This window comes from Heterodontus francisci, chromosome 1 (assembly GCF_036365525.1).
Source record: "Heterodontus francisci isolate sHetFra1 chromosome 1, sHetFra1.hap1, whole genome shotgun sequence".
In the NCBI taxonomy this organism is placed as follows: domain Eukaryota; kingdom Metazoa; phylum Chordata; class Chondrichthyes; order Heterodontiformes; family Heterodontidae; genus Heterodontus; species Heterodontus francisci.
In genome coordinates this window covers 9,048,053-9,061,615 of record NC_090371.1, presented here as the reverse complement: position 1 = coordinate 9,061,615, position 13,563 = coordinate 9,048,053, and the positions used below count along the sequence as shown (strand labels likewise).

At 46.3% G+C, this 13,563-nt stretch overlaps 1 protein-coding gene across 2 annotated transcripts in view; it reads right to left on the bottom strand.

The window, feature by feature from the left end:
* The window catches only part of LOC137367409 (tetratricopeptide repeat protein 31-like), a 77,398-nt gene extending 64,166 nt beyond the window's left edge, over positions 1-13,232 (bottom strand). For both annotated transcript variants that reach the window (XM_068028642.1, XM_068028643.1), the window contains exon 1: positions 13,001-13,232. In XM_068028642.1, coding sequence (XP_067884743.1) covers positions 13,001-13,052 — 52 coding nt within the window. In that variant the 5' untranslated portion in view covers positions 13,053-13,232. The remainder of the gene's footprint in view (positions 1-13,000) is intronic.
* Between the last annotated feature and the right edge of the window lie 331 nt (positions 13,233-13,563).

Genomic DNA, 13,563 nt, shown 5'->3' with positions numbered 1-13,563 from the left:
CTGGTTGCTAATCCTTCCTCCTCAGAGTGCTCTGCAGTCACTCAGTGACATCCTGGGCCCTGGCACCAGGGAAGCAACAGACCACCCAGGATTCACATCTGCGATCACAAACGCCTATCTGCTCCCCTAACTATAGAATTCCCCTCTCCTTTTGTGCTGCTCCAGGCTCAGACACTTGGTGTATGTGAAGGATGCACCATCTGTGGCTCACGTAGGAGGTTAATAACGGTATCAAATTGAAAGAAAATGTGTACAATGCTGTGAAGTTTAGTGGTAGGCCAGATGGGGAAAATTTTAGAAACCTGCAAAAGATACTAAAAAAAAAGGGAGAAATTAGAGCATGAGAGTAAATTAGCAAGAAAATATAAAGACAGTAAAAGCTTCTATCAATATACAAAAAGGAAGAGAGTAGCTAAAGTATGTGTTGGTCCCTTAGAGGATGAGACTGGGGAAACTAAGAAATGGCAGAGACTTTGAACAAGTATTTTGTTTCTGTCTTCACAGTAGAAGACACAAAAAGCATCCCAAGAATAGCAGAAAATCAAGAGGCAAAAGGGGAAGGAGGAACTTAAAATAATCACTATCACTAGAGAAAAAGTACCAGGAAAACTAATGCGACTAAACACTGACATGCCCCCTGGATTGATGGCCTGTATCCTAGGGTCTTAAAGGAAGCGCAGAAACGGTGGATGCATTGGTTGTAATCTTCCAAAATTCCCCAGATTCTGGTAGAGTCCCAGCGGATTGGAAAACCACAAATGTAACACATCTATTCAAGGGGCGGGGGGGAGGGGGGGGGGTTGGGTGACAGTAGGCCAGTTCGTGTAGTAGCTGTCATTGGGAAAATGCTAGAATCCATTATTAAGGAAGTAGTAGCAGGACATTTAGAAAATCATAATGCCATCAGACAGGGTCAGCATGATTTTATAAAAGGGAAGTTGTTTTTGACAAATTTATTAAAGTCCTTTGAGGATGTAACAAGCAGGGCGGATAAAGGGGGACCAGTAGATGTAGTGTATTTGGATTTCCAAAAGGCATTCGATAAGGTGCCACATAAAAGGTTACTGCACAAGATAAGAGCTCATGGCATTGGGGGTAATATATTAGCATGGATAGAGAATTGGCTAACTAACAGGAAACAGAGTTGAGATAAATGGGGCATTTTCAGGTTGGCAAGCTGGAACTAGTGGAGTGCCACAGGGATCAATGTTTATGATCTATATTAGTAACTTGGATGAAGAGAGCAAGTGTATTGTAAGCAAATCTGCAAAAATAGGTGGGAAAGCAAGTTGTGAGCTGGTCACAGTGTCTGCAAAGAGATACGGATGGGTTAAGTGAGGGACAAAAAATGAGGCAGATCAAGTATAATGTGGGAAAATGTGAGGTTGTCCACTTTCGCAGGAAGAATAGAAAAGCAGATTATTTAAATGGAGAGAGACTGCAGAATGCTGCGGTACAGAGGGATCTGGGGGTCAAATGACCTATTTCTTAAGTTCTTATGCTCCACTCCCAGAGTCTCCTTTGATGCTGTTCAGCTCCACTCTCCACTTTGCCTTTTAGACTGCTCCGCTCCAGGCCTCTCCATTTACTCCACACCTGGCCTCGTCTTTTATCCTGCTCCGCTCTGGTCCTGGCCTCTTTTTTGAAACAAGGAGAAACTATTTCCAGTGGCAGAGAGTCAGTAAGCAGAGGAACAAATTTAAGGTGATTGTCAAAGGAACTAGAAGGGAGACGAGGTAATACTTTCATTTTCTTACACAGTGAGTTGTTGATCTGGAATACACTGCCTGACAGGGTGCTGGAAGCCGATTCAATAGTAACTTGCAAAAGAGAATTGGATAAATACTTGAAGGGAAAATATCTACAGGGATATGCGGACCAAGCAGGGGAGTGGCATTCATTGGATCACTCGACCAAAGAGGTACAAAGGGCCAGATGACCTCTTTCAGTGCTGCGTCATTTTACGATTAGACTTCAATTCAATTAAATATCTCACTCAGGACAGACATACGAACAATTGAATTAGGAGCCGGTGTCGGCCACTCGGCTTCTCGAGCCTCTCCACCATTCAATAAGTTCATGGCTGAACTGATTATTCCACATTCCCGCCTACTCCCGATAACCTTTAACCCCCTTGCTGATCAAGAATCTATCCACCTCTGCCTTAAAAATATTCAAAGACTATGCTTCCAATGCCTTTTGAGGAAGAGAGTGCCAAAGACTCATGACCTGCAGAGAAAAAATTTCTTCTAATCTCTGTCTTAAATGGGCGACACCTTATTTTTAAATTGAGACCCCCAGTTCTAGATTCTTCCTCAAGAGAAAACATACTTCCCACATCCACCCTGTCAAGACCCCTCAGGATCTTATATGTTTCAATTTAATCGCCTCTTGCTCTTCTAAACTCCAGCGGATGAAAGCCTAGCCTGTCCAACCTTTCCTCATAAGACAATCCGCCCATTCCAGCTATTAGTCTAGTAAACCTTCTCTGAACTGCTTCCAACGCATTTACATCCTTCCTTAAATAAGGAGACCAATACTGTACACAGTATTCCAGATGCGGTCTCACCAATGCCATGTATAGCTGAAGCATAACCTCCAAACTTTTATATTCAATTCCCCTCGCAATAAATGATAACATTCTATTAGCTTTCCTAATTACTTGCTGTACCTGCATACTAACCTTTCGTGATTCATGCACTAGGACACCCGGACCCCTCTGCATCCTCTCACCATTGAGATAATATGCTTCTTTTTTATTCTTCCTACCAAAATGGACAATTTCACATTTTCCCACATTATACTCCATTTGCCAGGTCTTTGCCCACTCACTTAGCCTATCTGTATTCCTTTGTAGCCTCCTTATGTCCTCTTCACAACCTCCTTTCCTACCTATCTTTGTGTCATCAGAAAATTTAGCAACCATACCTTCGGTCCCTTCATCCAAGTCATTTAGATAAATTGTAAAAAGTTGAGGCCCCAGCACTGATCTCTGCAGCATACCACTGGTTACATCTTGCCAACCAGAAAATGACCCTTCATGCCTACTCTCTATTTCCTGTTAGCTATCCAATCTTCTATCCATGAAAATATGTTACCCCCTACACTTTGAGCTTTTATTTTTTGCAATAGCCTTTGATGTGGCACCTTATCAAATGCCTTCTGGAAATCTAAATACAATACATCCAATGGTTCCCCTTCATCCACAGCACATGTAACTCCCTCAAAGAACTCCAATAAATTGGTTAAACATGATTTCCCTTTCACAAAACCATGTTGACTCTGCCCGATTGCCTTGAATTTTTCTACGTGCCGTTATAACATCTTTAATAGCTTCTAACATTTCCCCAAGACAGATGTTAAGCTAACTGGCCTGTAGTTTCCTGCTTTCTGTCTCCCTCACTTTTTAAATATGGGAGTTACTTTCACCATTTTCCAATCTAATGGAACCTTCCCCGAATCTAGGGAATTTTGGAAAATTAAAACCAACGCATCAACTATCTCACTAGCCACTTCTTTTAAGACCCGAGGATGAAGTCCATCAGGACCCGGGGACTCGTCAGCCCACAGCTCTAACAATTTGTTCAGTACCACTTCCTGATGATGGTAATTTTATTGAGTTCCTTCCTCCCTTCCACTTCCTGATTTACAACTATTTCTGGGATGTTACTTATATCCTCTATCGCAAAGACTGATGCAAAATATCTGTTCAATTCATCTGCCACCTCCTCATCCTTCTTCTTCTTCTTTGTCCTCCTTGTCCCGAGAGACAATGGGTAAGCGCCTAGAGGTGGTCAGTGGTGTGTGGAGCAGCGCCTGGAGTGGCTATAAAGGCCAATTCTAGAGTGACAGACTCTTCCACAGGTGCTACAGATAAAATTGGTTGTCGGGGCTGTTACACAGTTTGCTCTCCTCTTGCGCTTCTGTTTTTTTTCCTGCCAACTGCTAAGTCTCTTCAACTGACCACACTTTAGTCCCGCCTTTATGGCTGCCCGCTAGCTCTGGTGATCAATGGCAACTGACTCCCACGACTTGTGATCAATGTCACAGGACTTCGTGTCGCGTTTGCAGATGTCTTTAAAGTGGAGACATGGACGGCAGGTGGGTCTGATACCAGTGACGAGCTCGCTGTACAACGTGTCCTTGGGGATCCTGCCATCTTCCATGCGGCTCACATGGCCAAGCCATTTCAAATGCCGCTGGCTCAGTAGGGTGTACATGCTGGAGATGTTGGCCGCCTCGAGGACTTCTGTGTTGGAGGTACGGTCCTGCCACCGAATGCCAAGGATTCTCCGGAGGCAGCGAAGATGGAATGAATTGAGACGTCGCTCTTGGTCCAGGCCTCGCTGCCGTAGAGCAAGGTACTGAGGACACAGGCTTGATACACTCGGAACTTTGTGTTCCGTGTCAGTGCGCCATTTTCGCACACTCTGTTGGCCAGTCTGGGCATAGCAGTGGAAGCCTTTCCCATGCGCTTGTTGATTTCTGCATTGAGAGACAGGTTACTGGTGATAGTTGAGCCAAGGTAGGTGAACTCTTGAACCACTTCCAGAGCGTGGTGGGAAGGGGTGGAGGGAAGGGAGTGTGAGGGGGAGATTATCTATTAATTCCCCAGACTCACTTCCTATAGGACCAGCACTCACTTTGTTAACTCTTTTCTTTTTTAAATATCAATAGAAATTCTTACTATCTGTTTTTATATTTCTGCTAGCTTTTCTCTAATTTTTCCTTCCTCTCAATCTTTTAGTCAGTCATTGCATTTTTTTTTATATATTCCTTCCAATCTCCTGGCCTGCCACCATCTTTGCGTAATTACATGCTTTTTCTTTACGTTTTCTTTAAACAATGCAAGAACTATGCACTGGAGTTTAACGATTGAAGGCACGAACACATTCTCTAGTACCAGTGTCAGTTTTGGCTCAATGGGTCGCATTCTCACTCTGGGTCAAAATCAAAGCTGACACTTCACTGCATCACTGAGGGGGTAACTCTACTGTCGGCGGTGCCGTCTTTTGGATAAGACGTTAAACCGAGACCCCGTCTGTTCTCTCAGATGGACATAAAAGATCCCACGACACTATTAAGAGGAGGAACAGGGAGTTCTCCCTGGTATCCTGACCAATACTTACCCCTCAACCACCATCACAAAAACAGATTATTTGGTCATTAGCACGTTGCTGTTTGTTTGCACAGCAAGGTCCCACACTTCAGCAAGTACTTCATTGGTCTAAGTGCTTTGGGACATCCTGAGGCCGTAAAAGGTGCTATATAAATGAAAGTCTTTCTTTCTTATAAAGTTGGGGAGTTCTGTGGAGCTGACAGGATTGAATGTGAATTCCACAAGCCAAGGTCAGGTCTCCACTTGACTCTAGCGCACAAGATGCAGTTAAAAGCAACACCAGCGACTGAAGTAAATCTGAGAGTAGAGCAGACATCTCAACTTATATTTCAATGGTGTCTTTAGTATCATTACTTTCCAAGAACACTCATCCTTCCAATGAACTACATTTTAGCAATTGTGGTTTGTACGTAAACTCTTCCAGACACTGCCCCCGATTTCCCCATACAGATGGCATTACATTCATTTCATACACAGCCCTCTGCTCATGTCACAAAAGAATCAATGGCACACAAAACATCTACTCCTGAATGCTTAGGCCAGCCATTTTACAGCATAAAATATAAAGCAGATAGAGACAGGAAACACAGCCGACAAAACACTTCCTTTACCTGCATCTTCTGGTGGCAGAGTAGCCTTGAACAAGTCTCTAAATTCACATTGCCTCTTTGTAACATTTAAATATTATCTGTCAGACCAGATGAACACTTATCCTCTTAAAGAGAGACTTCAATAACAGGGTCCAATTTTGGTCGATCCCAAGACTGCTGTTTTTTGAAAGAACACAGAAGAATCTTTAAATCCTAAACTGACAGGTCAATGCTGCCTATGAATTGCAACAAACAAATTACTCGCAAAAACAAATGCTGGTTTAAAAAATGGCATATTTCAATATAAAAACCTTCTCTGTATAAATATTTTGTCTCAGCACTGCACTGAAGATGAGAACCAGTCAGTTGTTTGAGTCACTGGTGAGAATGAGAAAGATAAATCAGAAATGAAACTAAAACTCAAGCAATATCTGGCAAGCGTACAATTCACTGTGGCTCAGGGCATAGCAAGTGAACAATCTAGGAATGTGTTAACCCTCAAGTGTCAGGAGGCTCTGCAGTCGAAGGTCACTGACTCTTACTTCTCAACTAATTACTGTTTCATGTCGTAAGGTTACCTCCGTTCCTGTGCACTCTAATTTTTGATAATCTCTTCTGCAGAACCTTACAAATACCTGCTGGAAGTCCTTATATAAACATCCATGGGCACTCCCCAATCACAAAACTGAACTCATTAGTCAGACATGACCTACCCTTTACAAATACATGCTGAGTTTCTGATTAGCTCATACTTATCCAAGTGCTCAGTCACCATCTGATAATGGATTCCAGTAACTTTCTCACAGCTGATATTAAAATATTACAATATCCCAATCTGAAAGCATTGTTTTCGAATCATAACATCTACCCCTCCACTACTAGCACATAAAATTCTTCATAATTTCAATTTCCTCAGCCTTCTCTGCTCCAGTGGAAACAGTCATAATAGCTTGTCTCTGTCTGTTACGATTAAAATATGCTACTGGCCTTATCTATACCCACTTGCACCTTGAGGGAATTCTATATGAGAACCGAGGCTTTTGCATTCCTCGACACCCTTCAGCGTCTTTCTGTTGAGAACACCCTTTTATTCTTTGGTTTTTCTCTCAAGGTGAATTGCTTCACATTTGTCCACATTCAATTGCCACCAGTCTGCCCATTCAGTTAACATGCTGACAACTTCCTGGAGTCTCTGTTTCCTATAATCAAGCCCAGACACATCAAGAACAAAAATATACCCACATTAACCCCTGGGTTCAAATCAGTTCCAACCGTTTTCCACTTCAAGCAACAACAACTTGTGCCTCCAACACAGAAAACCATCTTCTACCGCTTTAGAAAGGCATCAAAACAAGGAAGTCAAGCCACTGCAGATACTAGGTGAGGTGATCGAAAGATTAGTCAGAACGATGCGTTGTGAGGAAAGTTGACAGCAGACAGGGGCGGGCTTTACCCATTTATCCTAACTTTGTTTCCTGTCTGTTAACCAATAGATGTTTTTTTTTTCCAGTATCAGCTGTGGCTGGGTTTGGGTTCAAGTCCCACTCCAGGACTTGAGCACAAAAAAAAATGAAAGATCAGCACACCAGTTCAGTACTGAGGGAATGCTGCACTGTCAGAGGTGCCGCCTTTCAAATCAGAAGGCCAACTATACCAAAATTCGGCAGGAGCTGGGGAATGTAGATTGGGAGCAGCTGTTTGAAGATAAATCCACATGTGATATGTGGGAGGCTTTTAAAGAGAGGTTGATTAGCGTGCAGGAGAGACATGTTCCTGTGAAAATGAGGGATAGAAAGGGCAAGATTAGGGAACCATGGATGACAGGTGAAATTGTGAGACTAGCTAAGAGGAAAAAGGAAGCATACATAAGGTCTAGGCGGCTGAAGAAAGACGAAGCTTTGAAAGAATATCGGGATTGTAGGCGCAATCTGAAACGAGGAATTAAGAGGGCTAAAAGGGGTCATGAAATATCTTTAGCAAACAGGGTTAAGGAAAATCCCAAAGCCTTTTATTCATATATAAGGAGCAAGAGGGTAACTAGAGAAAGGATTGGCCCACTCAAGGACAAAGGAGGAAAGTTATGCGTGGAGTCAGAGAAAATGGGTGAGATTCTTAGCGAGTACTTTGCATCGGTATTCACCGAGGAGAGGGACATGACGGATGTTGAGGTTAGGGACAGATGTTTGATTACTCGAGGTCAAGTCGGCATAAGCAGGGAGGAAGTGTTGGGTATTCTAAAAGGCATGAAGGTGGACAAGTCCCCAGGTCCGGATGGGATCTATCCCACGTTACTGAGGGAAGCGAGAGAGGAAATAGCTGGGGCCTTAACAGATATCTTTGCAACATCCTTAGACACGGGTGAGGTCCCGGAGTACTGGAGAATTGCTAATGTTGTCCCCTTGTTTAAGAAGGGTAGCAGGGATAATCCAGGTAATTATAGACCGGTGAGCCTGACGTCAGTGGTAGGGAAGCTGCTGGACAAGATACTGAGGGATAGGATCTATTCCCATTTGGAAGAAAATGGGCTTATCAGTGATCGGCAACATGGTTTTGTGCAGGGAAGGTCATGTCTTACCAACTGAATAGAATTCTTTGAGGAAGTGACAAAGTTGATTGATGAGGGAAGGGCTGTAGATGTTGTATACATGGACTTCAGTAAGGCGTTTGATAAGGTTCCCCATGGTAGGCTGATGGAGAAAGTGAAGGCGCATGGGGTCCAAGGTGTACTAGCTAGATGGATAAAGAACTGGCTGGGCAACAGGAGACAGAGAGTAGCAGTGGAAGGGAGTTTCTCAAAATGGAGACGTGTAACCAGTGGTGCTCCACAGGGATCCGTGCTGGGACCACTGTTGTTTGTGATATACATTAATGATTTGGAGGAAAGTATAGGTGGTCTGATTAGCAAGTTTGCAGACGACACTAAGATTGGTGCAGTAGCAGATAGTGAAGGGGACTGTCAGAGAATACAGCAGAATATAGATAGACTGGAGAGTTGGGCAGAGAAATGGCAGATGGAGTTCAATCAGGGCAAATGTGAGGTGATGCATTTTGGAAGATCCAATTCAAGAGTGAACTATACAATAAATGGAAAAGTCCTGGGGAAAATTGATGTACAAAGAGATTTGGGTGTTCAGGTCCATTGTTCCCTGAAGGTGGCAACGCAGGTCAATAGAGTGGTCAAGAAGGCATACGGCATGCTTTCCTTCATCGGACGGGGTATTGAGTACAAGAGTTGGCAGGTCATGTTACAGTTGTATAGGACTTTGGTTCGGCCACATTTGGAATACTGCGTGCAGTTCTGGTCGCCACATTACCAAAAGGATGTGGATGCTTTGGAGAGGATGCAGAGGAGGTTCACCAGGATGTTGCCTGGTATGGAAGGCGCTAGCTATGAAGAGAGGTTGAGTAGCTTAGGATTACTTTCATTAGAAAGACGGAGGTTGAGGGGGGACCTGATTGAGGTGTACAAAATCATGAGAGGTATAGACAGGGTGGATAGCAAGAAGCTTTTTCCCAGAGTGGGGGATTCAATTACAAGGAGACACGAGTTCAAAGTGAAAGGGGAAAAGTTTAGGGGGGATATGCGTGGAAAGTTCTTTACGCCAGTGGAGGTGGTAGACGTGGGCACGATAGCGTCTTTTAAGATGTATCTAGACAAATCCATGAATGGGCAGGAAGTAAAGAGATACAGACCCTTAGAAAATAGGCGACAGGTTTAGATAGAGGATTTGGATCGGCGTAGGCTTGGAGGGCCGAAGGGCCTGTTCCTGTGCTGTAATTTTCTTTGTTCAGACATTAAACCAAGTGCCCGTCTGTCCTCTAAGATGGATGTGAAAGATCCCATTGCACTATTTCGAAGAACAGGGCAGTTCTCCTCAGTGTCCTGGCCAATATTTATCCCTCAGTCAACATCACAAAAACAGATTATCTGGTCATTATCACATTGCTGTTTGTGGGAGCTTGCTGTGCACAATTTGGCTGCCACACTTCCTACATTACAACAGTGACCAAACGTCAAAAGAACTTCACTGCCTGTAAAGCACTTTGAGATGTCCAGTGGTCATGAAAGCCTTTCTTTTCTTTTAATTTATACTGCTACGTCTCTTCCGCACCACATACCTGACATTTTCTAAGAGGCTTCTTTGAAAACACCTGATAGAATGCTTCTAAAGATCCAAATAAGTTACAACCACTACATTCCTTTTATCAATTAATTGGTAACTTCAATCTAACACATGGTCAAATATGATTTTCCTTGAACAACTCTGTGTTGGCTGTCCCTGATTAATTCATGCATTTCTAAAGATCTATTCATTTTATCTCACATATAGGATTCGAAGAGATTGCCCACAGCTGGCATACTAACTTGTCTCTGGTGACCTGGTTTAACCATAGAAACTTACACACAGACCATTTGGCACATTGTGTCCACACCAGCCAAGGAACAGATGCCCAGTCTAATTCCACCTTTTACCTCTTGCTCCCTAGTTCTGTCGGTTACGGTCCCTCAAGTGCATATCCAAGTATTCTGCCTCTACCACCCTCTCAAGCAATGAGCTCCAGTCCCCCACCACCCGGCAATCCTTCTACCAATTACTTTAAATCTATGCCACCAGTTATTGAGCGCTCTGTTGAGGGAAACAGGTCCTCCCTAACCACTCTATCTAGACCCCTCATAACTTTATACACCTCTATTAAATCTCCCCTCAGCCTCGTCTGTTCCTAAGAAAACAACCCCAGCCTATCCAATATTTCCTTATAGCTAAAATTCCCCAGGCCAGCCAACAAACTTATAAATCTTCCCAATACCATCTCGAGTGCAATCACATCCTTCCTCTAATGCCATGACCAGAACTGTACATAGTACTGTAGCTGTGATCTAACTAGTGTTTTATACAGTTCCAGCATAACCTCCCTGCGCTTATAGTCTGGGCCTCAGCCAATAAAGGAAATTATCCTGTGTGCTTTCTTGACCACCTTATCTGTCTGTCCTGCTACCTTCAGGGATCTGTAGCCATACACTCCCTCAGTTCCTTTACATTTCTCAGAATCCTACCATTTATTGTACATTCCCTTGTTTTGGTTGTCCTCCCCAAATACATTGTCACGCTTCGCTGGATTGAATTCCATTTGCTACTTTTCTGCTCACCTGACCAATCCATCATTATCTTCCTGCAGTCTGCAACTTTCTTCCTTTCTATCAACAACACGGCCAATTTTTGTATCATCTGCAAACTTCTTAATCTAGTCCTCGACATTCAAGTCTACAATATTGATATATACCAGGAAAAGCAAGGGACCTGGTACTGAGCCCTGCGGAACCGCACTGGAAACAGCCTTTCAGTCACAAAGCCATTACCCTTGGCTTTCTTCTTGAGGAAGTGTGTTGCATTGCCCACTCTCCAGTTCCACTGCATGATTTACATACTGAAGGAGGATTAAACCACATTGGGCAGAGCCTCTGCTGTCTCCCCTCTGAAGTCTAAAATGCATCCTGCAGGATTCAAGAGTTTATCCAGCTTGTTCCATTATTTTTTCTACAGTGAGCTCTAATAATTGTTTCATATCTATCCCTGCCTCACATGCATTGTGTTCAGAAAGTAAAATATTTAATCTTTGCCCTGCTTTCATTCTCAACAATTCGCCTCCCCCTTTCACTCGAGAGGTCCTGCCATCAATTTAATTCCTTACATAGAAAATCCCTTTCTATTTCCTTGGATCTTTGCTGTCAACTATTTTTTATATAGCATTCCTTATCATTATAATTTGTTATTCCTCACGATCATCTTTGCATTCTTAGCCCAAACCATATCGCATTCCCCTCTCCTTTAGTTTCAGGCTATTCTTCTGGGTCTCCCACTTGGAACCAGTGATCTTTTCCCCAGTGTGAAGTCACACCCTGTCACAATGATCCCCTCATTCCTGATAATCTCACTCATTTCCCACTCTCCCCAGTGACCCCCATACTGTCGCTCTCCTGCTGTCCTGGCGATCCCTCCATCGCTTCCCAGTGAATTCTCGGCTGACAACCTTCCTACACTATGCTTTCCATCCAGCCCCACCCTTTCTGAGCCCCAGAGATCACCCTCGACCAATCCTCCCCTGCACACAGGCTGGCTATCTCCCACTCCCTGCAGATTCAACCCCCTCGCCACATCCAAGGCACACCCTCTTCTTCCCCGGAGCTGCCTCTCTCTTCCCCATGGGCTGATAGCGTTCCCCACTCAATTGATCCTCATCCCCCTGACTCCAGATCGGACTCTCCCGTCCCACCACCTCCCTGCCCTCAGGTGAGACCCTCGCACCCCCATCCCGGTTCGGATAGGTCAGACCCTCTCCACCACCCCGGGTCAGACCCTCTCCCCCCACCCCGGGTAGGACTGCCCCCCCCCACAACCCCAGTTCGGACCCTCCACCCCACCACCTCGGGCTCGCAGCCCCTCCTTTCTCTCCCCCCCCCCCCCCCACACAATCCACCCCGCCACGGATCCGACCCTCCCCCCACCCCAACTCACCCCCCGCTCCCATCCTTCCCCACTCACCTCCCGCTCCCATCCTCCCCACTCACCTCCCCCTCCCATCTTCCCCTCCCATCCTCCCCACTCACCTCCCCCTCCCATCCTCCCCACTCACCTCCCCCTCACTCACCTCCCCCTCCCATCCTCCCCACTCACCTCCCCCTCACTCACCTCCCGCTCCCATCCTCCCCACTCACCTCCCCCTCCCATCTTCCCCTCCCATCCTCCCCACTCACCTCCCGCTCCCATCCTCCCCACTCACCTCCCCCTCCCATCTTCCCCTCCCATCCTCCCCACTCACCTCCCCCTCCCATCCTCCCCACTCAACTCCCCCTCACTCACCTCCCCCTCCCATACCTCCCCCTCCCATCCTCCCCACTCACCTCCCCCTCCCATCTTCCCCTCCCATCCTCCCCACTCAACTCCCCCTCACTCACCTCCCCCTCCCATCCTCCCCACTCACCTCCCCCTCCCATACCTCCCCCTCCCATCCTCCCCACTCACCTCCCCCTCACTCACCTCCCCCTCCCATCCTCCCCACTCACCTCCCCCTCCCATCTTCCCCTCCCATCCTCCCCACTCAACTCCCCCTCACTCACCTCCCCCTCCCATCCTCCCCACTCACCTCCCCCTCCCATACCTCCCCCTCCCATCCTCCCCACTCACCTCCCCCTCACTCACCTCCCCCTCCAATCCACCTCCGACTCTCTCTCTCCCTCGACCCCGGCTCCAACCCCCTCTCCACACCCCGCCGCCCTCCCCCAGTTTCTCACCATTCTCCAGCCACCAGATCGGGTCGGTTCCGCCGCGGCCTCTCCCGCTCATGTCGGCCGCTCGGGCGGTTGGAGAGGCCGGGGCTCCTGGAGCTGGTGCCGCTGGTGTCGGGCCCGCAGGCCCCGCACAACCTCGGCCTGGCCTGTCTTGTCGCTGCGCTCTCCACTGGGATCCCGAAGCTTCCCTCAACCACTAGGCCCTGCACCTCAGTCCTCCCCGCCCGGAAGCGGAAATGGCGCAAACGCACAGCCCGCGGGTGGCCCGGCGCCAGGAAGCGCGCATGCGTATGGCCGCGCTCAGCAGCTGTGACAACTGAAACGGTCGCCATCTTTGAGACTGGCAACAACAGGCATTCCATTGTCTATTCTTATCTATCTAATCATATCCAGAGAATGATCAGCAATGGCTTCTCTTCCTGCTCCCGCACTGTTACCCCTGGTGGCCCCCAAGGATCTATCCTTGCTCCCCTCCTGTTTCTCATCCACATGCCGTCGCTCAGCGACATATCCAAAAACACAATACTTTTCACATGTACCCTGACGACACCCAGCTCTAGCTCACT